This window comes from Epinephelus lanceolatus, chromosome 1 (assembly GCF_041903045.1).
Source record: "Epinephelus lanceolatus isolate andai-2023 chromosome 1, ASM4190304v1, whole genome shotgun sequence".
Lineage (NCBI taxonomy): Eukaryota > Metazoa > Chordata > Actinopteri > Perciformes > Serranidae > Epinephelus > Epinephelus lanceolatus.
The window spans coordinates 29,279,644-29,305,954 of NC_135734.1; the positions used below are offsets into that span (position 1 = coordinate 29,279,644).

Genomic DNA, 26,311 nt, shown 5'->3' on the forward strand with positions numbered 1-26,311 from the left:
AAGATGGAACATAGTGTCCCTGATCCATCTGACATGGGATGAAGGCTTTGGGCTCTTCCAGTTAAATAATATTTAGCGGATGGATGTTTTTGACAAGAGTAAAGAGATGATTTCCTTAAGAGTTTTCCTGAGTAAAAACTATAAATCTTTCATATGATTTTTTGACATGTTTAAGTGATACAACATCTCATTGTACATACAACAATATAGTGATTTGTCTGAAATGTGCCTTGTGCTTCTCTTTGCCTCACAGTCGGCCATACATACAAAAAAAGGGGCTCTGCTGCAGTCCACTGAAGATGATGTAGCCCACCATCCCATCAAATAACTCTGAATATAACTCTGCATTGGTATGGAGTCAGATGACAGTAATAATTGATCTAGACATCCCAGAAAAGGTATGTCCACTGGGGTGTTTAACAGTCCACTCTAAGTGGAAAAAACACCTTATTTTCTGCATTAAACTACTGACATCATGGTGAGGCACTGCAGAATTGTTTGGCAGTGCCTCCATGTCCTGAATCTTGAACATATCCCTGATTATAAAACTTGAAATTGGACAAAACTCTGAGTGGAAGATGCAGTTTGTTGGGGATTTTGTTAGACTGAAGTTGATTTGCAGGCACAAGAGACGGAGCACATTTGAGTTGCCTGTGTCAACAACAACAGTTGCCATTGATATTTCTTTTAATATAACAGGAGCGGGATATTTTCTTTTAATCCTGAGAGTTCTTTTGACTCTGGCAGAATGTTTGCAGCACTCTGGCTCATCATGTGAACTTGTTTACAGTTTGCTGTGCTGTTTACTCGATCTACATCATCATCTCCTATACTGTATATTAAGCATTGGAGCTTATAGCCCTTCAGAAGCTATTGTCTTAATATGGAGCTCAGTTTTCATGATTTTCAAATACAACCAATAAGTGCGACTTTTAAGGTGTTGCACTTAGACTGTCCTTCCACTAGAGGACACAGGTTTGAAGCCACGTTGTGCTGACTGCCATCCAACCTGTTGAGGGGTCCTTCAGCAGGACACCACATGTTTTCCAGCTCCTGTCATTCAGTCGCTGACCTTGCACTCTAATCTTCCTGTGAAGGCAACACCAAAAATATATTTTCCAGTGAGACGAGCCCCGTTTAAGTTCTGATAGCACCCTGAGAATCATGCTAGTGCTCTCCCTTGTCTCTGTTCCTTTCAGGTACTTTCCTGTAATAAGATAAGCAGTCCGCTTGAGTCTTTTGGTGTTTAATTTTACTGATTATCAGTGCAAGATACATACTGTATAACAGGAGTTTCTTAGAGTAAGATGAAACACCAAAGAAGCATTCGACAGGCAGGAATGAGTCTCCTTAACCTGCCTATCCTTTCATTTCAGCGTATTTTAGCCTGTAATGTAATGTGCCTCACTTTCCATTTTCCCCATCCCCCCCATGATGACTCCATAGTAAGTTGAAGGAAAAATGTGTTTGTGTTCCTCCCATGTAAAGAGATCATTGCCCTGTGAGTTCAAGGTCTGTGTGCATGTGTTTGTTAGTGGAAAGAGATGAAAGAAGAAAATTAAAGCAGCCTGTAAATTAACAAGAGGCTGTGATTCACTGGATGATGCATAGACTTCCTTGTGTCAAAGGCTGCACTCACCTGGGCCTACAAATTATACCGCAAATTATACTGTTCATTCTAACAAAGAGGCGGTCAGTTATTCTGTCTCTGTGCTGGCAGCCCTTACACAAGCAAAGTGTGTTACGCAATGGAACATAATACAGCGTATCCCTTGGGTTATTTCGTGGACCTCACGGTGCCTCGTCCTTTGATGCTCTCACCTCTTGAGGAGAAATGTCCTGAACCTTACATCCACCCCTGCTACATAAATATAATGTAGCCTCACTCCTGCGGCCTGAGGCGGAAACTGTGCCATTAAATCCCCATCCAGCTTTCTCAGAAACATCACACTGCAGCTTGAGAAAGATGAAACATACCCCTCTCTCTCTCTCTCTCTCTCTCTCTCTGAATGGGCTTATGTAATTCTCTTTAATAAACTGTAAAATCAATTTTTAAAAAAAGAACTTCTGCTCTGCGAGTTCTGCTCATTGCCAAAGCAGATTTGGGCTGCGTGTAGGACGCTGCAGTGTGTGAGCGAGCAGGAGGCAGGAGTTCAGGGCAACATGATATGACCAAGTGATTCCACTGAATGTAATTTATTCGGTACAGTAGGTTATGTAAGTAATGCGATTCCAGTACCACCCCAGATCCCATCAGCCAGTACCAGGAAAGTGTTACGGCTCTTGAACAGAAGTGAGACGGAGTGTTTGATTACATGTCCTGCTTTTGTTCTGTGAACACTCAGAATCCGTTCTCTGTAGACTGTCTACATGCAGCCAAATCACCACACCTAAAACCCTGTTGTGTGATAAAACAAGAAACCTGCAGGCTACATCGCACACTGTAAAGCAAGTGTGTGGTGCTGTGCCTCTCATATATAACCATTACATTCAAATCACAGAACGAAGCATCCATTCTTCTGAAAAATAAGTAGCCAGTGATGCTTTAAAAAGCTGAATACCATCAGCTGAGCACAATCTGGGGCTGTGCTGTTGTCTGAATCAGACGGCAGTCATCTTTAAGATCACTCAAGGTACATAAATGTATTTTGCCTTACATGTATTTTCATGGGGCGGCAGTAGCTCAGCCCATAGGGACTTGGGTTGTGAACCAGAGGGTAGCCATCTCAAGTCCCTGTCCTGATCAAGCATGGAGTGTGGACTGGTAGCTGGAGAGGCACCTGTTCACCTCCTGGGCACTGCTGAGGTGCTCCTGAGCAAGGCACAGAACACCCCCTCACACTGACATCTTGCCATTTAATACATGTAGGCTATAGGTCCTGTTTGTGCACGTGTGTGTATTTCAAGCCCGTGTGTATGACAACAGACTGAAAAAATTGTATTTCCCCTCAGGGATTAATAAAGTATATCTTGTTCTTCTAACATGCAGAAATATAGTCTACAGTACATATATATATTCTGTACTTCCACATCATCAAATGTGTTCTCTGTAAACAGTAACTCAAAGCTGAATCTCATCTCTTAAACCAAATAAACTGGACTGAAGTGAAGTGGAGAGACAGTGACGCTCAGTGTCAAGTGTCTTCTGTTCTTCACACTGAGTGCAACGGATGAGTGACTGTCAGGTATGAATGTGGGTTTGTGGAATGCACATTACAGTCTCTGTGAAACCTTCTACAAGTCTGCTGGAGAACCTAGGGTATTTATTATTTGGAAAAATCAGATGCCCCATCGGTCTGATAGTAATTTTTCATCTGAACACCAGGAACCCCCTGAAGCTGTCAAGCCTCTATCCCTGTTTATCGAGTTGCACTTACAACTACCCACTCATTTCCAACCCATCCTGTACCAGACACATTTTCACACATGAGTCATGTCTATAGAAATAAAAGGTTTCAACTCTGAGTGTGAGTGCAGGCAAGTCAATGGGGTCATCAGGTTTGTACCCTTTTGGTGTTTTGTTGAGTTGGATCAACTCAGAAGGCTCTAACAGTGCCTTAGTTAATATTGTGCTGTGTCTGTGTGTCCATTAGATAAAGAGTCTATCGCCATGAAAGGTCGGGAGAATAGTGTCACTGTCTGTAAAGATCAACACACATCAGAAATACTTTATTGATTCCTGATGGGAAATTGTGATTGTTACAGTCGCTCTGATGCAAAGAATAGACAATTCTAAGATGGTCAAAAATGTCGGCCCTGTAATAGTCACCCTGTTCAGGATGTACCCCACCTATGGGACAGGCTCCAGTAAAAAGTTACACTGACTTCAGACTTCAGACTTCAGATCATTTATTGTATCTTTAGGTAAATTTGGTTTGCAGGGAATGAGCTGTCCTCCACTGAACATATAATGACAGACAGCGTGTAACAAAACATACAAAGCAAAGTGACACATATATAAATACCTAATAAGTTAGAAGAGTTGGTAATAAAAAGAATAAAATAAGATAAAAACCTGATAAAATACTGGTTTAAATAAATAACTTGATTGTATTTCTTGATCTTTGCTGTGCAGCAGTTTTGTGTGAAAAGAATTAAAGGCCTATCCCAAATAAAGACCTGATGAGATCAGTGATTTAAGCAAAGCTATTAATTGAAGTATACAGTATATATACACAGTATTTACAGTATATATGCTCCAGAGGTGTTGGTGAGAATAAATTAGTTTACTGAAGAATAATGCATAGTTAATAAAGCCCCGTCTGAACTCCTCTGCATTGATGACCCTGTTTATGGAGATGTAAATACGCATGATAATAACGTAAACTCTTAAACATTAGTATCCTCAAACTTCATCAGGCCAACATGGCCCCTAGAGGTCACTAGAAGGGCCACGTATCCACTCTAAGGCATTTAGACATCTGCTTAATCACTTCTTGGTGAACTTGTGTTGGGCACTTAAAGCTGCAGTGATAACATTATAAAACACTGTGGGTGTGTCCATATTATGATCAGTGTGTGTTTGAGTTTAAATATCACACTGAAATAGTCTGACAGTACTTTATGTTGTGTTTAACGTTAAACTTTTTTTTATCTCTACATGAGTACAGTTATTTGCTGGTGACATTTCAGTTGTAAACACCCCCAGTTTGGTGATCTCACATCTGCACCATGCCATAACCATCTTTTTATTTCTCAATACACAGATGTGGACTTTGGCTCAGCTCGTTGTGCAACTAACTATGCAATTAAAATCAATTAGTGAATGAATGGTATTTGTCTGTCAAGGACAAAGATGACCTCCTCACCTCTGTAGTAAGTGCCCAGCTTTTGTTCTCTCCTGAGTGAGCAGGAGGAAGCTCTCCACATTCCACACTCTTAACAGGTGCCAGATCTCAGGCTGCACCGTGCTGAGAGCTGCTGGATCTGATACAACAAACGGAGAGAGAGGGGGGGGGATAGTAGAGTCCAAGAAAGGGAAATATACCTCACAATCACTGCAGGGTGCTGCCTATACTGTAGCTGATATAATGAGGTGCGTGCGTGAATGGGGCAGAGAGAGAGAGTAGGTGTAATAAACTGGATTTTGATATATGTGTTTTAACACTTATACACAAGAGTGACCCACGCCTTTTTGATTTACGCACCATATCTCGCGAAGCTGTGCGTAAACGCGTCGCCAAGTGCCACTTATGCGCAATTCCTTAACGCCAAAGGCAAGAAACCCGCGTGACTGCCACAGTCTCAGTTTTCCTTGTATCTCACTTACCTCCAAGACCAAGAGGTGAAGCTTACAGCGATCAGCGCAGCTATAGGAGGGGGTTGCTGGCAAAGGAGGCGGACCCAACGCGACCCCCACAGTAGAGCTTCGGATGGTTTTTACAATGCCGACCATTTCTTGAAGCGCGTTTTGTAGCTGCGGACATAAAGAGCGACGGTCCTGCTGTGCGTAAAAGCCCCACGAATATAGACACTGCTACATTCAGTGAGATAAAGATAAAGACAGAGTACACGTCAGGATAAAGAGATTGTAACCCATCACATTTTATCCCCACTCATCAGAGGAATTAACTTGGAAGCTTCGTGACAAGAACCTTTGGTAAGAGCGAACAAATCTGATTCTTTAAACAGAAAAACACTTTGCCTGCAGAGATGATGTCGATGTGTTTGACATGATGTTTGCATTTAACTGATTTATTGAAAAAAAAAATAGGCTTGTGATGCAAAACATTGGATAGAGTGTGATTTTTCTTCAATCACATGGAGATGTTTTACCAGTTATGGAGGAATGAAAACATGATATATGAATATTTGTAGCCTTTATGATCACATGGCACACAATACTGGGGCATATGGCTTTGTTTCCTATTTGGGGGGGAGTGATCAATGAAGAAAGAATAGCATGTTAAGCGCTCCTGCAGTGAGCGCCAAGTCCAGATGTCAGGACCATGTGCCTGAAGGAGTCAGTGACAGATTGTCCATCTATTGTCTGCTGCATTTCGAATCTCTCTTCAATATGTGCCTTTAGGTTCAGGTTATTGCAACAGGTACAAACATCTGCATGAATGGGTTTAGTCTACGTGGCCAGTGTGTGATCACAAGCAGATATTACTTTTGTTTGGTCAAAGTGTTGCGCAAATGTTTCCTACTTTCACTTGATGTGTGAAGGGGATTTTTTTCAAGCAGCTGTGGGTTGTGGGCGCAGGATCAAACTTATCGATATGTATTTCTCATCTTGTATCTACTTAAAAAATCCCCTTTCCTTCAGTTTACTCAGCTTCCACCTTAATCTGCTGCTGGTGTCCAAGCCACATGGCATGGAGTAATCGCAAAGACAATTTCCTTTTCCTCCTACCACCATAACCATATCCGACCCACACTAATAGGCCGGTTTGTTCTAAGTAGTAAGCCAGCACACAGTCTGCGTCAGCACATGAGTGTTATACAGACTCACAGTAGCTTTAACAACCAGCAGCAGCCTTTTAAAGCACTTCGCCTTTGTTATTGTAGGCTAAATATACCCATGTGGAGGAAGAGCGCTCTGTGTGGGAAGTTAATGCTGCACATTATCACTCTCTGTTGACTGACTCTGCTCCATGTGAAACTGTGTTATTGCTGTGTGCCTCAAAATGATGGCTTACAAGAAATATTAAGGTTCTTACTCGTGAGTATGTGAGAGACTTCTGTTTTTTTTTTTCATAAGAAATGTTGTATGATTTTCTTTGTCTTTATAATTTGCTGTCTCCTGTTGTCAATAGTTTCTCTTGTTGAGTACCATCTACTTTAAAAAAAAAAAATTGACAGGAATGGTATATTTCTTTTTTTGGAGGTGAAACAGTCAGTTTATTAATGGAAAATAGACAGAAAATTAATTAGCTGTCTTGTCTTGTATTGTCTTATGTGTTTGGGTTTTGTGCCCTTGGTTAGACAAAAACTAAATTTGAAGATGTTAGTTTTAGGAATATTATTATTGTTATTATTAATAGTAGTAGTAGTAGTAGTAGTAATAGTATGTTTATTGTATGTATTAATAATAAGAACAATTGTGCGCTGGTGTTATGTGCAATACATGAGTGGCTGATGTGCAATACTGTTATGTGTTGTATGTTTTTTTATTTGTTATTTTATTTTTTATTTAAGGCAGCAATTTATTCAGCTCCTGGGTCCAAGACAAATCTCCCTATGGGGACAATAAAGTATATCGTATCATATCATATCATATCGTATCGTATCGCATCGCATCGCATCGTATCGTATCATCATATCATATCATATTGTATCGTTAGTATCTTATCGTATCATATTAAATTGTATCACACTGCATCGTATCCTATCCTATTGTAGCATATTGTATTGTATCGTATCGTATCATCATATCATATCATATCGTATCGTTAGTATCTTATCGTATCATATTGCATTGTATCACATTGCATTGTATCCTATCCTATTGTATCATATCGTATCGTAAGAGCTAAAGAGAAATAAACAAAAATAAACATCATAGCTAACAAAAATGATAATAAATAAACAATAAGAGAATATGATAAATATGCAGATTTACAGATTTGATCTTCTTGTTTTCGCGCTGCACCTCCGATGCGTTTTGCTTTTACATTTTCTCTTACCCTAAAGCTGTCCGCAAACACTCTACACCACTCATAAATCAGGAAAATTAATAGAGAAGATAAATAAATAATGAGTGACTGTTCGTTGCAGGCCTTTATATTTGTATTTAGTACAGCTTGCACCTGTTATATATTATTAAAGAAGACTAGCCCTTTTAAGTCTGTGCTAGACTGTTACTCTACCGTAAAATATTCTGCTTTTTTTCTATGTTTTCGCAATAATAATAATAATAATAATAATAAAATGTAAAGCTTAGACATTTATTATTTTGTATATGTCTGAGACTTTTGAGTGGGAGTGTTTAGGATGCATCATGTGCCTTGTCAACATGCTGACGAGTGGAAAAGTTTACAAGTGTGTTGCAGGATGGTAGTTTCTATCTTTGACTGACTTGGAAAACTGTGTATGTGTGAATATTCTTGTGAAACATTTGTTGAGATGGTGTGAAATATGGGACTTAACCCCCTGTTTGTTAAATGCAGGTGTTGCGTGGCCATCATGGAAAACTGTGGTTGGTGACAAACTTTCTAACTGTGAGGCACTGGACAAAGTTTATAGTTAAATTTTCTTAAAAAAAGTACACAGATAGACAGTCCAGAGAACGTGTGTCTGTGTATTCAAGGTGATCTGGGTGAGCAGGGTATGTTTTTGACTTTGGCCCCTATCTAACTAAACACTAACACCCTACATGGATTTTCATGCTGGGTTCATCACAGTGGAGAATGAGCAGATAAGCTCGCCTGTGGTCAGTGACCCCGGCGTGTGCGGTGATCAAAGTGGTTGAGAGTTTGGGGAGGAGCTGGACAGGTGCTGGGCATGTGGTGGCCAATGTTTTATCCACGCTGGAAGCAGCCAGCTGTGCTTCTCTGTCACACTGAAGAGACCTGTGAATATATGCGTTTGAGTCAGCCCGAGTGTTAAGTGTCAGACACTCCAGAGGTTATTATTATCTTTGTCATGGGGCTCCTAATCTGTGGGGCTGAACTTGACCAACATGTGCTGTTGTCTATTTATATTTAAGTCATTGGAAAGTCCTTTGTTGATGTTGTGTATTCAAATGGTTAAACTGCATATATTTATTTAATGAATTCAATGACCCATGCAGGCTGTTTAATCTAAAAGATCGTCTTTTTTGGGAAATTGTGCAACAGCTTATGACTTGTTCATCGTGTTTTGAGAAAGTTCAAAGTGGAATTTGTTTATCTTGTGGCTCTTAGTCCATGCAAAGAGCGTCTTTTGTGGTGTTCTGTAGCTTAACGGGTAGAAAATGGCACTAACGCTCCCATGAATTTGTTCCCTCTGGAGCAATCAATGCCAAAATGTACTGTATGTTCTCAAGTCAATATAAGCTGCATAAAAACTCCACAGAGAGCCATTTGTTATTGGATATAAAGACTCACAGGAAATAAATCACCATAGACTTGGCAACATACGAACTTTAGCATATACTGAATGTCAGCCGTTAAAAGACAGACTATATATAAGCTGGCTAATATAAGTTAATATAGCAGACAGTTTTCCTAAAGACTTGTCTTGGCTTAGGATCCGAAGGCAAAGACATTCAAGTCTCAAGTTTTGATTGGATAAAATCCTGAAACAATATAAAATACACAAGACTGTAATAGGCAAATAGCTACTCACTTTGATTTATTAAACTTTTTGTAAGCTAACAGTTTACAAGTTAGCCTATTTATACACCCAGCAGATACAGAGCAACATTATCAGTCCTTTGGATTTTGTGTCCACCGGGCAAATATAAGTCCATTATTAACTCTCCTTGGAGCTCGGTTTTGGTCTCCACCTGCTCCTAAGAGAAATATCTATCTCTTGAAGGAATACTTCACCCATAAATGATCATTTGTATGTCAGTTGCTCACTGTGTTGTGTTGAATTTGGGATGTAATCTATGTGTTACTCATTCTAGTGAACGAAGAATCCAAAAATGGAGAACATTGTTGATGAACTGAAGTAAAGGGGCCGAGTTAATGGCAAAATTAGAACATCTGTTTACTCTTACACAATTTGTGCTATATAATTCAAGTCTCGCTTATCCAGCACTTCCCAAACACGTGCATTTTCATCAAAACCATGATATTTAAACACTTGTGTAAACAGTCACATAGTGTTTTCAAAAGTGAGGTTTTAGCAAAACTGCATGTGTTTGGGAAGTACTAAGCATACGACTGACTAAATGAAACTTGGGTTATACTGCACGAGTTGTGTGAGAGTTTGTAAAGGATGTTTTGACATAGTTTTGCTGTTGTTAAACACAGCCCCCTCATGACTTCAATTTATCAAGAACGTGCCTTTTTTGGATTCCTTGTTCACCATTGAGGCATGCAAGAAAAACAAAGCTTTCTCCCCACATTCAACATAACACGGTTGAGAGTAATTGACATACAAATGAACATTTGGGGGGAGCAGTATTTCTTTGAGCTGCTAAATGCTATATTTGCTAGGTATACTAGCTGGTTGTCGACGTCTTTCTGCTGTTCGGTGCTGAGCCAGTTGCATACAGCATGTTTATCAGGGCTTTTTGTTTGAAAACAGTTGCTTCCCACAGCCAAAACAAGGCTATAAAAGTGGTGAAGGTGAACCAAAACCACCAAAGTCTCACCAAAACTATAACCTGAACACAACAAAAATGATTGTATATTCTGATACTGGCTTGGTGTACAGTGCCTGGCTCAACAGTCGATGCAAACTGGTCCTAAAGTCACTGACCACCATCAACACCTCTCATGTGATGTGTTTCTTTTGTAAATACATAGGGTGCTACAGAGGCTCACTGACAACAAACAGAAACGCACATGCTGACAAAAAAACAGTCAGTCAGTCAGTCAGTCAGTCTCAAAGGTGTTTTAGATTTTATTCACAATACATGTTGTTGTCTAGTTATTAACAATAGTGACATAACAACAGAGATCATCCATCATTAAACCATCTGCTGTTTGAATCTATAAATGTTGCATTTCAGATTGTGTTGACACATTAAGATGGTGTAAGAGAGGCCTGGAGTGTAATTACCCAGAACCTCCTCCTGCCAGCTGTTGACCACGCTATTTCTTAGAAAGGAGCTGTGCAGCTTGTCAGCATGTACTCCTGATTAATGAAAGTTAACTGATTCCTTATGTAACTGACAAGGGGTGCGCTTAGTGTTTCAAGCTTCTTTTTCTTTCCCTTCCCCTTTAGTTTATTGCCATTGTTACACTTAATAGACACTGAAACACGTGCATCGTATTTATTTATTTTACTTTCTTGTAATGGCCATCTTTCCCATCGCTTATAACACTTTACATAGTCTTCATTGTAGAAGCTGCAGACACCAGTACATAATGGTGTCATCAGACATTAGCTACTTCCTCTCTACTTTATTTTTATGTTCTGGGTATAGACAAAATACTTAGTACAACTCACAAAGTACTGCATTACCAAGCTGCAGACCCAGTCCAAAATGAACATTATGTTTCACACAGGCAGGATTGACTGTAGGGTCACTGCAGATTTCACTTCATTTGACAAGTGTTCCTGTGTTTGTATCGTCCTCCTGCGTTCTAGCCATGATCCAGGATGTGTCCGTCGTCACCCTCATAACATGCATCCGTAGCTCTTGTGGTTGCCTGAGCCTGAACTAATGGCCCGATATGGATCTGTACCAGTGTTTAACTTGCTGAAGTCACGCAGCACAGAGTTCTCGACCTCCCACGGCTGCAGCCACCTCTGCAGCTCACGCTCAGCCACACAGGCTTAGTTAGATTCTGAGTCATTACTTTCTAGAATGTGTTTGGAAACTTTCACACATTCATCATTCCCGAAATCGCTCAGAAAAACAAACATTTCTATGCGTTTGCTTCTGTTATTGTTTAATGAAAGGCAAAGTCTAGAGGTCCAGCATCACACCAGCCATCAGGACACGTTACCTGGATTTACATAACATGAAAGGATTGTCGGGTTGTTTGAAGACGCTCTGCAAATCATCATTTAAATGACAGCTGAGCTTAATATTCAGCTAAATCTCTGTGTAAACACAAAATGTGTTGGCCGCTTGTAAAACAGACTATTAAATAATTTCTTGGCTGCCTGTTTGTACTCTAGTGCTGCTTCCCTTTACGATCCCTTTAATGATTCAGTCAGTCTGTGTGTGAGAGGGAGTCTGAGGATCATCATCAATCATGATTCCACAAAGATTTCAGTGGGCTGAGATCATATTTTATGAAGCCTTCTGTCACCTTTCATAATGTTAGATAACACCTGTTCATGTTGTGGCCTTGTCTCCATCCCATATAACACTTACATATATAACCACAATGACCAAATGCTTCTGAATGTCACTTACAGGAAAAGCAGAGCAGCATTCAGATGTTTTATTGCATTTAAAGCCGGCTCAACCACACAAACAGTGAGACATGTCAAGGCTGCTGCACACTGCACTGGAATAGTGCCGTTATAGTTGTTGCTCTCCAAACGAGACACCAAACACATTCAGGGATGATTTTACCACACAGCTTTGACTGCTGAGCAGTTTAAATATTTAACTGTGTTTTACCTATATACAATTAACTCTAAAGTGCTACAGAAATGCAATACGCTGTCTAGCACTCCCCATTTTCATTTTTGTTTCAGTATCAGAACATCATGTGACATACCAACCTGTATGTTTCAACAGACAGCTATGTGGCAGACAGCTGGTTTCCACAATATTTGGTGTATATTGTTTTTTTAATCAAAAGGCTGAAACTATTATTGGCAAATAAGGAGGAGGGCAGAGTGTGACATATGACTTCTTTGTTCAACTGTTTGATACAATGTTATTGACGTTTAAGTTTAATTTTTAGGACATAGTTTGTGGCCTGAGTTTTTAAAAACTCGTTATTAGGAATAACCCCTTGAGATGTACCAGCTCGTTTTCAAAGGGGCCACCAAAGTTATGGATTGAAGTATTATTTTGTGATTTAGTTTATTAATGTATCATTGTTGACTGATAAAAAAGATCCAGTGAAATTGATGCTGGATCAAAGAAATAATACACTTTAAGTACCCTTTAGATTGATTTTTATTTTGTGTAACATTTCACGCACATGGCTCTTCCCCAGACCTCTGATAAATTCATAGGCTGTAAAAAATGATGGAGGTACATACCCTGACGTCACCCATCAGTTTGTGGACAAGTTCAGCATTGCAGCCGTCACCATCTTGTTTTCTGGGAGGGTTTTAAGTGACCATATTTGGGCAAGAGGCTGGTGCTGTGGAGGAGCAAGGAGTCAATCTGAACGAGAAGCCGAGGAAACTATTGGCAGACAACCTGCCACTCAAAGTGGCTCACCTTTAATTATGCATGACTTTAAGTTGTAATAAAATGTAAAGAGGGGAGTGATTTAAAAATTCACCCCCTGTACACTTGTCATAAAGGGAGAAATTATCTGTAGAGACCAAAACCGTCTTGTGTACCAGGCTGTAAACATGTTTATTTCTGCTGTAAAGTTGGGCATTTTAACATGGGGGTCTATGGGGATTGACTGGCTTCTAGAGGCAACCTCAAGTGGCCATTAGAGGAACTGCAGTTTTTGGCACTTGATCGTTGGCTTCATTTTTCAGCCCCGGAGGTTGCCACTTGGATTAATTACAGAAGTCGCCATCTTACATACCCATAATGCATTTACAAGCACACATGACATATCACACCTGTTGCAAAATATCATCCTAAAATGGTAATAAAAAATGCATATTATAGCAAGCATATACTGATATAGGCTATGTAAAAGGTGCAAAAAGGTACAGAAAAAAGTATATAAAATGAAAATACTATATACAAATCATGTACCCTCATTAGACCTCCGTAGAGCTTAGTTTATCTTTCTGTAAGAATTATTTTAAACTTCTTATTGAACCGCATAAGGATTATTTTAAGGCAATTTCTGCCTTAAAGATACATCCTCAGAAAGAGGCCACACAAAGAGAAAATATCAATTCCCTTCTCACCACAGATTACACATCCTTTAAAAAAAATCAGCCCCCGAAAATTTTGTTTAGTTCACCCATCAAAAGTTATTTGGTGCATTGAAAAGGATTGCAGCATATGAGAAATTAACCATAATAAAAGCAAGCCCTTTGCCCCAGAGCAGAATATGTGATTCAGGTGCTGGCCAATATCGCAGGACATGAGCATGTGTTCCTCTGTCCCCAGCAGGCACGTGGCTGAGATGAGCTGGTGCTGCCAGGCGCTGTTGGCTGAACCTCGTGCTTGTTCCTGATACACCACCACATGGGCATCTCCTCATCTACATGTGCTCGCCCACTGCCCCCCTCTCGTCCCGTGCCTGCCCTGTTTTATGTCCAAGTGACACGAGAAGCGATAGGAAATAACTGTGGCTTTCTCTTTTTTGTTAAAGAGCAAAATGTTTTTAGGAATATCTGTGTTCTCACATTAGCGTGGAACAGACGGAAAAATCAAACAGCTTATCATGTTTCGCCCGCCCACCTGTTCAAATATTTCAAATGTCACATAAGTCCAGTAACTCAGAATGGAACTTTTCACTCTCATGCCCCGTCAGGGCTGATTTGTTACATAACACAACTCACTGAAGGCTGCAGTACAGTGTAAGGTGACCATCCTGGGGCTCAGTGGAAGACGACATGCTCATATGTCTCATATGGAGAGGGATCAGTGCCAGTAAATAGAAGTTGTCTTACCTATGTGTTTTATTAATAGGCCAGCATTTTACTCGCCAAACAAGTGTAGTTACCAAAACGTTGCTGCCGATTTTCTTCATATATATCATCAGTCTTCAATATCCATAACATTTGCCGCTCTTGTCCCTCCCATAAAAATTAATGGCCCCCACCTTCGAAAAAGTCATGCATATGTGCATTATCCACTTTGTCAGACACTGAGCATCTTACCAACTCTCAGTCTTCATCTGAAACATCAATATGCATCCCACAAGCTCATCTTTTTGTTCTCTTTTTTGTCTACCTTTGATAAGACATTCCCAAGATGACCCCAAACGGCTTTGAAGATCTGCAAACAGTATTTCTTGTTTTAGTACCTCACTGGCAGCACAACACTCACTCACTTAACGACATCTGTCAAGTGTCTAATGAGCTGTCCTGGATCATCCTGAGCTACACGTATACAGACGCACGTATGGCTAAAATGTCCAGCCTGCCATTTGCTGGATAAAATTACACTGCAGAAATAGTACCAGCGATGTGTCTGTTTAAAGAACTCATTTTCAGTCCTGTCGGTTGTGTTAATGCTGCTGACTGACTGCGTCGTTCTGAGTGGGTGAAACTGGAAAGCAAGGCTAGACCACGCTTCACATCGTGAGTGTTTCTGAGTTAAATTTTTTCGAGACTAACGTGGTTGTTGGTCTTGATTTACCTGTGATGTTGTACCTTGACTTTTACTGAGAACTGCACGAGATTGCTGTGGCCTTATGGGACTTTGTTCCACTTTTTAAAAGTCCAGAGAAAGCCTGGTAGTGCTTTACTTTATGGGTGTGTGATTTACCTAATGGTTTCCAAAGGCAAATACTCCCGTGCTTATGCTAGCAATTAATTGGAGTTAGTTCACTGGAAGTCCACCAGTTGAGCATCCTCTTTGCTTTTCATATTCTGACTTCCATATTACAGATTTCTATCCAGGGTGCTTCTTGGGAATTATTTGAAAGTCTACAGAAAATTAAAGACCCTTTAACATTTTATGTGGTGATTTGAGAACTGTGTTTGTGAGCTGTAACAGTCTCCTCATTTGCTTTGGATACGCAAAGACTTTCTCTAACTTTGTTGTTTGAAATGTATGAAAAGTTTGACTGAGAGCAGCAGACAAATAAGTCAAACAGCCACATCTGTTTGTAAAGGAAATGACCCCATGAATACAGTTTATTAGCAAAAGGAGCATGGTTTTGAGTGTGATTTTGCTTTTTGAATTATTGAAAGTGGTTTTTAAGCAGTTTTCAGGGTCATGGTTATATTTGGAGTTGTTCAGATTTCTCTTCAATTATTTGTCTCTAATGACCCCTGCCTTGATCAAACCAAAGTATCTCACTGGTTAACAAAATTCAGGATGTTGAAAGTGTGGACCGTGTTTTTTGCGGTGTACGTGAATGACATTAGCTGATAGGAAGTAAACATGGACCAAAGCTGTTGCCTAGCAATGCAATTGCAATTAATTGGTCTATTAAAAAAACACAAGAAAACTCATTGACACCATGCAATGGAAAATAAAATGTCACGCCAGGGACAGTTTAGCGCGTATTACCAAACATTCACCACCGTTGACAGGAACAACGTGTAACTGACATGACAGATTATACAGTACGAGGGTGTGTTGCCAGGTGACAAATGTGCAGCACAAAACAGTGATTATATGGGTGGAAAAAATGGCAACAATATGAGACTCCACGATGAGCCTTCCACTCTTATTTACTGTAAATGTTAGAGGCTCCAGACTCATCTGCTGTTTCTGCTTGCACAAAAACAGCAACAGGCGCATTCAGTGGCACAGGCAGTGTAATCATTTCTCGATGTGATGCTAAAATCAGCCTGCCTATCGCTGATGATACAAGACATAAAAAGGTGTGATGAGCATCATTTCAAAGAGACACACGCATCACTTTTTGTTCCTCTCAGTCTCTCTGGAAATGACGTTTATCAGAGTCAGATGTTGCAACAGAACGTGTTGACATTAGGGACTTTTCTGTTTGTGCCAATGTTTCGGGACATGTTAAGTTAGGGCAAATAAAATGACTTACTAGATAAGGCAGCGAAAGGTCTCGCTGAGGTTACATGATCTTTTTTAGGTTTCAATACGCTCCAGATTTTGATCTTGAGATTTTTTTTTCATCACAGGAAATGATTCATTCATGTGTTTAGTGTTGTGCAGTGCGACTTTGTTTTACTCCTCTTAGGTTTCTTTTGTAGCTGCAGTGGCTTGGTATCAATGGCCCTCTTTAACTGTACTGTGTGAATAGCAGTAATAGTGATCTTCTGGCTGAGAGGACGCCGTGAACACAATTGAGCTGCTGTACATTTGTCACAGAGGAAGCAGCTAACAACACACTATTGTCTTTCTGAGTTAACACTGTGAAGTGTTGAAGAGGATTCATTTATGTCAGTGAGGATCAGTGAAGGCAACGAGCAGTTATTAACAGTTAGTAATTAATGATATGAGATTGAAACTGAGTTGCCAGTGATTTATCTGTTGATAAATATACCTCCTTTCTCCTCAAACCACAGATACAGGAAGCCCCACGCTCATTAAATGTGTAATTATAGTATTAAGGTAATGGTTGTTTTGCAAAGTGCTTTCTCAGTAATTGGAGGCGGGCTATTGTGAGTGATTAAGCGTTTTGTTTGATCACATTGTGCTTATATTCGTAACAAAGACCACCAAGTGATTGTGCGGGAAGTGAACAGTCGCAGTGAGAATCTGCAGGCTCGTGACATTAACTACACAAAAGACAAAAGCAAACAAAAGTCCAGAAAACTCCAACAGACCTTGACCTTTGACCGTGCGGTCTGAACTTGTTTGCCTTGCTAGGTACTAAAGTTCTGAAAAGCACAAAAATCTGTCATACTTTCCAGTGTTTTATCTCAGCCGGTGATCATTCACAGCCTCATACCAGTCAGGTCGGTGTATTGCAGAAGTTTTGGTGAACAAATTGAATGAGTGAGAGAATGAGGTCAAGTCTCGGGTGTTGGGAGTCACTGTGTCAACAGTGTAAGTGAGTCAACGCTGCACAGATGTTGTACAGATAAATATTGAATACAAGAACTCATGGCGCTCATCACTGATGGCAGCATTTACAGAAATGTTAATATCTTAACATAAGGACTGCTGCTTGAGTTGATAGATTCTAACACTCTTTAAAAATTTAAATTCAATTGTAAACAATTACAAAAAGGCAAAAAAATATATATATAAAGGCAATTATTAAAGTCAACAAAACCGCTCTGTATTAAGCTGTACACCAAAGAGGTGTAAGCTGAAGCGACATGCATTTGGTTTTTAAAATATGTCATTTCTTTGGCATCAAAAGTCAAAATCAACCAAAGTTATTAGATCCGTACCACACTACTGTAAAAACACAGCTTTTGATCATACACTGTCAATATGTATATTTAGAATAAAACCCTAAAATATGGTTTTAAAAAAAGCATTTCTCCATCACATTAAATATCCATCACCAAACATGCAAGGCGTCAAAGTTCAGAGTTCAAAACAAGAGTTTAACAGAGTTTGTGTGTGTGATATTGAATGTGTTTTGGAAACGTAATCAGATGACCCCACGGGATATTGTTCTATCTTGATAGCTCATGAAAATATGTGACATCAGTTTTTCCAACCCAGTCCAGCCAAATCAAATTATTGAACTTTGGCAGAAAACTTTGAGCTAGGACCTCATTGACCATTGCAAGGAGCTGTCTGAGAAAATATGCTGTTAGGGCCTTTAAGCATTCAAAGTGTGCTGCAAGCTTTTAGTGCAGTTACTTCAGGAAATTATGTGTTTAAAGGAATTCTTCACCCCCAAGGGACAGCACAGCACGGTGGTGCAGTGGTTAGCATTGTCGCCTCACAGCAAGAGGGCTAGTTAGAACCCTGGGTTGGGGGATCTCTGTGGAGTTTGCATGTTCTCCCCTTGTCAGCGTAACAGTGTCTCTTGGTACTCCGGCTTCCTCCCACCATCCAAAAACATGCAAGCTAGGTTAATTGGTGACTCTAAATTGGCTGTAGGTGTGAATGTGAGTGTGAATGGTTGTCTGTCTCTATGTGTCAGCCCTGTGATAGTCTGGCGACCTGTCCAGGGTGACTGTCAGCTGGGATAGGCTCCAGCCCCCCCACGACCCCTACCAGGATAAGCGGTTACGGGAAATCATTGAACGAATGAACTTAACCCCCAAGTAACCTTTTGTATATCAAAACTCACCCCATGTTACCTTTAATTCGTGAAGAAAGCTTTATTTCCCTTGCACGCCTCCACAGTGAACAAAGAATCCAAAAACTAAGAAAACCCTTGCTGACTTGAAGTAAACAGGGTCCGCATTTAACAACAGCCAGTCTGTATCAACTCTATATCAAAGCCACATTTATCCACTCCCAGCTCAGTACTTCCCGAACACATACAAACACCTGTATACAGGTAGGGAACCTTAGCAGGGATGTGCATTTGAACACTGCAACACTGTTAAAACACGAGTGCTTGCCCAGGTGTGCTTCTGTTGTGTGTTTTGTATGTATTAAATAGTAACCTTTTCGCAAAAATGTATGTTTGGGAAGTCCTGAGCATAAGAGTGGATAACAAAGACCTGGATCGTACTGCACATATTTTGATATAGTTTTGCTCTTGTTGCAAAATGACTTCAATTTTAGAGAAGGATTTTCTCAGTTTTTGGATTCTTCGTCAAAAGTGGAGGCATGCATGATTTTTCTTTCAAAGAATTCAAAGTAACATGGGGTGATTAACTGATACACGATCATTTTGTGGTTGACGTATTCCTTTAAACAAACAGATCCACACACCTGTATGTGATTCATGTCTTCTCTCTGTCTGCCCTAGATATTCAAGATACTGAGCGACTTTAAAGGATCAACCTCATCGAACACACTGAAACAAAAATCTGCTACAACTTGAATGATGGAAACTTCTCAGTCAGAGATGAACATCTTAGCCAACGGGAAAAGTCACGACCACAGTGGTGACTTAGGTGTACCAATGAAGACGATGCCAGAGGAGGACCAGTGAGTAGTGTTCCTTTATTTTACACACAGATGAATGGCTGCCCTTCGTCGCTCACATACTGTTAATGGCATTTTAACACAGCACGTGTCAAACACTTTTTATACCTTTTGTCTTTCTGTGTTAGTTATATGTGTGTGAAAACCACATCCTGGACTCTTAAAAGTAAAATGACTGTCTTTAAAGTTGACTACAAAAAATGTGAAAATGTACATCTACCTTTGTCCTTTCAATAAGAGTTTCATATTAATAATAACCAGGATAATGGATGTGGTGAGTTACACACAGTATGACTCACTTCCTGCATAATCTTCCTTTTTTAAAAATGCATGTTTACCTTGTTTTTGCTCGCCTCTTCGCCTGGATCCTTACACAGAAATGGCACTCAAACTGTCAGGTATGTCTGCAGAGATTTGTATGAAGGGTTTTTCAGCTGCACATTTATTTCTGTGCATATGATTACACAAAAAATAAGCATGTCTACAGCAGCTTTGTGCACAGTTTCCAAAGATGAATAGAGACCATCAGTTAATAGTCATAAATTTGCCCCCTAGATATGATGATCCTGAAGGGGGACAGGAGAGTGAGGAATTTCTGCCCAGTGCAGATGGGAAGAAGCCTATACGCTTCACAGATGTAAGTGTGAAAGTTCATCATCAAACTCCAGGGTTCGCATTATGCTTGAGATTGATTTCATGCTCTTGTTTTTTTCTCCCCTCAGTTTGAAGGAAAGACCTCTGTCGGCATGTCTGTCTTCAACCTGGGTAATGCTATTATGGGCAGTGGAATCCTGGGATTGGCGTATGCCATGGCCAACACTGGCATACTTCTCTTCTTGTGAGTAAATAATCGTGTTTATCAAGTGGTGGCAATTTGCAAAATATGAGAATCTACCCCCAAATCAAACTCAAGCAAAGTCAGTGGTGTTAATGGTTGCAGTGCTGAATTGCTGTCAGTTTCCTAATATATTAGGGTGTTTCTGTGGCTCTGCACCTATAGTATATATAGTATATTCTACTCGTCTGAAGGGTGAATGCTCTTACAAGAGTAGTAAAAAAGGAACAAGTATTTGCCAAAAGTGCTATGCGGTCCCGAGACTGTCTAATGTTAAAAACCTGGGCTGTCTATGCAGTAGAAAGACACAAATACTCTTGAAACTGGTGCTGTGGCATTCACATTTGCTGATGATGGTACAGTAAGTGTTAAAGAGCATAAGCAAGTTTGCATAGGTGGGTTTTGAGATGGGATTTGAAGGATGTTATGCTGGGAGCAGGAGGGGTTGTATTCCTCGAGAAGGTCAGAGAGATAGGTGGGAGCTAGGTTATGGGGGGCTTTGAAGGTTAGCAGAAGGTTTTTGTAATCAATCTGATACTGAACAGGGAGCCAGAGTAGTTGGTTGAGAATGTGGGTAATGTAGTCGGATGATTTAGTGCAGGTAATGATCCAAGCAGCAGAGTTTTGACTGGTATGAAGCCTGTTAAGGAGTTTGGTGGGGAGACCAGAGAGAGCTGCATTACAGCGTTTGTCACATCCTGTATTGACTATACAGGATGTGACAAACGCATGGTTTGGTCTCTTTTTCAATCAGCTTATATCATCTTTGTGTCCATGGTCCGGGCATAAGAAAATGAGGAGGTACAATCTGTAGTTAAAGCAACTGAGAGCCAGCAAAGCTGGTCAGATTTTCAATAAATTCCTTAGATTTTTGCTGGAAAATTTGTCATGCAAAGCTGGTTGAAAATCTGCAATGTGTCCCTTTACAAACCAGGAGCGTGCTTGTTACTGACAGAAGTGATTTAGTTTCTGTCATGACATCCTTCAACATATCACATACCACGATATCTCCATCTCCACTCATAACCTTTTTCTCATGCTACCAACCAACCCCCATCTTCGTTGCAACACACAGAGCCCAGAAAGGCCACAGTCAGGAATAACCGCACCTCCAGACCTGGTGTGAGGCATCTGGATTGCTCATTTCCTTCCTACTGCTCCGTGCAGAATGCAGCTTTCAGACAGGGAGCCTGGTTGTCTTGGTCATGTCTGTTTGTGTAGCTGCAGAGAGCAGAAAGTACAGTAGCAGGGCTGTAATAAAACATAGCCTCAACATAAGTCAGCTCAAAGCTAGAGCTTTCAAAGAGTAGCTCGTCTAATGAAGGAGGCTGCGGGCCATTTCCTGTGAAATTCATTGCTGTAATTGGGTCAGTGGTATTCTAACTGTATATGCTTGGTGGCTGGTTTTATGTAATGGGTTCATTGCTGTGTAGCAGTAGGTGCAACAGACAATTGAGTTACAGTAACATGAGTTTTCAAAGCATCCTGAAGCAACCAACATGAATAGCCATGACAACCACATGTGGAGGGCTCCCAGCTTTTTGGAAGTCTGTTCAATCCCTGGTTTCTAAAGGCAGTTAAAAAGCTTAATTCCTAGGAAGCAAACACAAAACAAATCCTGGCAAATGAGCCCAATTATTTATGTATACATTTCAGTGAAACCATCCTCATATCTCTATGTGAGTGCTTCATTAAAAGTTAGAACTGGACCTTCCGGAAGAAAACGTGCATCTACTCATAGACGAGAGGCTTGTGCTCTTGACGGCTATAGATGTAAACTTTAATGGTGTCTTCCACGGCTGAGCTGTAATGTCAACTAGCTCAGTGGTGCTAGGTGAGCTAGCAGTAGATGCACATTTCCTGCGTGGTGATTCAGCTGGCAGATTTAGTTCAGTAGAAAGGAAATGGTTCCTACACGAAACTGCTCTCAACAAGGTCTGTGGATTATCTTGAGTTATCTGGTTTTGATTTCTGGAAAGAGACATTGCTGTTGTATTTTTTCCTGCTTTGAGCACCACAAATCGAGCGCAATCTAGTTCCATTATATTGGAGAGAAGGCAGACATCTCTATGGCTGATATCTCCACTCACAACATGTTCATACATCTTTGTACGCTCAAAATGTTTGCTCTTCATGGTTCATGGTCCTTTATGCCTCAGTGGCACCTCTTTGGACAACCAACTTTATTTCCCTCATTGTGGCTCTGATGGAGATTATAGCCTGCAGTGTTGAGAGATCCCTTGATCCACCAGTAGAGATAGAAATAGACCTCCTCATTCCTGGTCAGCATATATCCAGCGAGACACAGAAATAGCGTGGTCATGAAAAGCCTGGTGCCTTGCTGAATATTTGCACGAGGCGTCAGGATCCAGAGGAGGGTCCTTCTTCATTTAGACACGGCATCACGCTACATGTGCCATTTACAAATACAGACCTGTATGATAAATGGTTGTTGTAAAGCTGCTGATGACTGCTCATTGCAATCTGAGGGCTCGGCTCCAATACCTCTGCCTACAGACAACGGCCTGTGGTAGATTCTCAGTGTAGTTGTGGCTACAGAGTGTATGGAAATGCTGGGAAAGGTCTGAGAAAGGTGGTGGATTTGGGATCAACCTCTGACCTCATAGGAATGCTGACTGGAGAACCCTGTGCTGGTTGGACTCTGTAGGAGGACCATCGCATTTCTCATAGACCAAAGAGTTGTGGGAAATATTGTTTTCATTCATGCGTGGGACTATTGATTTCTATCAGTGGAGAGCCTTTTTGTTCTATTATAAAAAGACTGATTTCAGGAATGCCTTGTCTTGTTTCATGTTGAACTGTCAGTGCCACAATAATATTGTACAATTAGCATTTCAAAATGTCATGCAATGGCAGGATACTGACGTAGTGGAAAATAAGCCATCACTGCAGTTCAACTTCCCAGGCTTAATGAAACAGGTTTTTGGTTCCCTTATTAATACACAATGTCAGATCAGACAATAAATTCTGTTAATGTTAATGCTGTTGTGACTTACTGGTGGGAACATCTAAGAACACGCACAATACATCACAATTTAATGTAAATGGTTGTTTGTAATAATGTATACAGAAAAGGACAGAAGATGAATGTTGGAATTATAAAGTCCCAGAGGAAATGTTTGGTGTAATATAAAGTTGACATGTGCAAAGATATAGATGCAGATGTATGACTGTGTTTTCTGTACTGTGTCACAGGTTTCTTCTTACTGCAGTAGCAGCCTTGTCTTCTTACTCCATTCATCTGCTGCTCAAATCCTCTGGCATTGTGGGTAAGCTCTGCGACATGTCTCAGTCTTTCGGAATAAAGTAGCGTAGCTCAGTATTATAGTGTACAGTGCAAAATCCAGTAGTTCTGTTGCTTCTGGATCAACCTGGTTACACCCAACTTGTCAGATAGACTACCAATGGGTGGTCAGTGCCTCTGACACTTTTCTGGCAGTATGAGACACACAAAGCAGCAGCAGTTTTTGACACTTGGAGCAACTGCCATAGTTTAAAAAGCAAGAAAGTCTGTAGTGAAGGGCAGTGGGTCAAACACGTTCTGGACTTTCACCTGGGGGACCGCTGTTTGTTTTTCATTATGAAACCAAAAGTCAACTGAGGCACTTGGGGGCTTTGTGGGTAAAGCAGGATTCTCATACACACAGGTGATGTCCTTGCTGCAGCAGCCGTGGGTTCGATTGCTGCATGCCATCCCCTCTCTTTTCACACTTAGATTGTCCTATCTAATAAAGACAAAAAGCTCCAACAAAATCTTAAAAAAACAACAACAACTAATGAGTTATTTTAATAACAACATAATGTGCTAGTAACAAAAAACTTATTTTAAACAAAACGTTTTGTTCTTAACCTAACCATGTGCTTTTGTTACCTAAACCTAAAGGAGTAAACCTAAAAAGTGTTTTACAAGTTTATTTTAAAAAGAGACCGTATGCATTTAACGAGCAGAAACTGTAAATATCCTGTTAAATGTCCAGAAACAACACAGGAGGGGTACCCAGGGTTTTATTATCTGACGACAAGGACCACTGACCATGCATCGGTATTCGACGAGGTGGAAGTGTGATGTGTTTTCTGGGTACCAGATTACACCAAAGGGACAAAGACATCTGATATAGTTAAACTGGTTAAAGGACCATTAAGTATAAAAAACAAGAAATTATAATCCATACTAGCAAATTATTCTAGAAATAATTAAAATATATTAAAAAAAGGAAAATTAAAGTGTGACTGCTTTAAACGTAACTTCTCTGTGGCTTAGACGGACTATAAGAAGGACAAGTAATGAATTATGGCAAGGTTTGTAATGTGTAGACAAGCTGTGAAATTAACAAGTGGTTCTTCACCCACCAGTCACACATGTACAGCCTTGTTATTAGGGGCCGGGCAGCCTAAGCTGCCAGGACCCTGTTGTATTGCTGCATGTTCTTCTTCTTCTTCTTCTTCTTCCTCCGAGAAAATCATACTTCCCATGCGCGAAAATTCATCAAACTTTGCACAAAGGTCCAGTCCCATGCCAGATTGCCTCAGCTGCAAAAACAGGCCATTAGTCCTGATGGTGGCGCTACAGCAAGCCTCTGAAGTTCAAAATTTTGAAAATTCACAACAAATCAACCATACGTGCTACAGATTTGCAACTTTCACCAAAATGTAGCCCCAATACTGATGAAACTTTTGTACATTTAAACCTATTACAAATTATGAAGTCCATTACTCTGTTTTTTTTCAAAAACTGTAAAACTTATTAAACCTATCTCCTCCCACAATTTTTGCTCAATTGACACCAAACTTGCCACAGAGCATCTTCAGACTGTCCTACACAAATGAATCTAAAATTGAGCCTACAGTGCATCAAAATGTTTGACTGTAAAGGGTATTGTAAACATATACTTGCAAATTCTTGCTAAATACATTTTCAATGTTCATTAAAAAAAAATAACAAAATTTTGGAGTAGATAATGTTTGGAAAATATCAGAATTTTATCTCAATTTTTTTTTTTTTTTACAGCGTTTTGAATTTTGCTCTCATGCAAACAATTGGAGTCAGTGCAAAAATGGCATTTTTACACATCAGTTTTTCACTTATGGAGCCAATAAATTATTGTTAAAAACAAATTACCAACATCTCCATGCTGTCTAGATGCAATTTGTGTATTTTCGGATTTTTGTCTTAATAACTGAATTTTTGACAGCCGTTTGAAATCTGCCTTTACACACTAACAGCTGCTGTCTTGCACACAGGTGACTGGCTTAGTCAATTTGTGAAGCTACACGTGACATTTCTGTTTGTCAATTAGCTCAGTGAGATAGAGGATGGTTCTTGGTGTTGAAGATTGTGAGTTCAAGCCTCAGCTCGTGCAACATTTCCATATGAGAAATCTACCAAGGTTAAAATAATTATGATCCAGGCAGTTTTGCGGAGCGACAAATACTCTTTATCAACACTTTTCCCTGTTATCTCGTCTCTTTTCCCTGTTTATTTGGCTTAGCTATCAGTCAATATGCAGAGTCTATGTAGTCTCGCCACCAGACAATCAGAGATCTCTGCCTTCTGATAGTCTGGGGACACTCCTTCCTTAAGTGTGTTTAACACACCGGCGAAAACGGCCGGCAACAAAGCAACGCCTCTTGCATTTTTGAAAAGGACACGCCTTCTCGGAAATGTGCGCTCCCCCTTTTCTCGTCCGCAAGGAAACAAACACACAGAGAGCTTGAAAATGGATGCCGAAAGATTTAACTCCGTTTTATCAAATGTGTGCTCATCCGTGAAGAAAATATTTTTTCCAGCAGATGTCTTAGTTACAACATGATTGAGCTAACTGGAGTAGTTTCATGTCGTATCCGACAACGGGAGGCTTTTAACAGATGACGGCTGTCGTGTTGTTAGCTTTGCTGCTGCTGTTAGCTGTCCCTGTCAGCTGATGCTTTCTAGACATCGTGATTTCCCAAAACTGAATAAATACCACACATAGCAACACAAAACTGCTTTGCTAGCTTAATCATGTTGTAACTAAGATATCCGCTGGAAAAAATATTTTTTTCACAGACCGTTTAATGAGTTATTACCTATTACAGACACCGCTAACGGC

General features: G+C 40.2%; 1 protein-coding gene across 4 annotated transcripts in view; it reads left to right on the top strand.

Moving 5' to 3' along the window:
• The first annotated feature begins 5,066 nt into the window (after positions 1–5,066).
• Positions 5,067–26,311, top strand: part of slc38a3b (solute carrier family 38 member 3b) — a 42,555-nt gene continuing 21,310 nt past the window's right edge. Inside the window, exons 1-6 of one of the 4 annotated variants that reach the window (XM_033626022.2) lie at positions 5,067–5,599; positions 19,188–19,369; positions 19,744–19,764; positions 19,922–20,003; positions 20,089–20,204; positions 23,418–23,491. In XM_033626022.2, coding sequence (XP_033481913.1) covers positions 19,263–19,369; positions 19,744–19,764; positions 19,922–20,003; positions 20,089–20,204; positions 23,418–23,491 — 400 coding nt within the window. In that variant the 5' untranslated portion in view covers positions 5,067–5,599; positions 19,188–19,262. Of the gene's footprint in view, positions 5,600–6,430; positions 6,665–14,927; positions 14,953–19,187; positions 19,370–19,743; positions 19,765–19,921; positions 20,004–20,088; positions 20,205–23,417; positions 23,492–26,311 lie in introns of those variants that run through there. The other 3 variants (XM_033626024.2, XM_033626023.2, XM_033626025.2) reach the window with 3 other exon arrangements.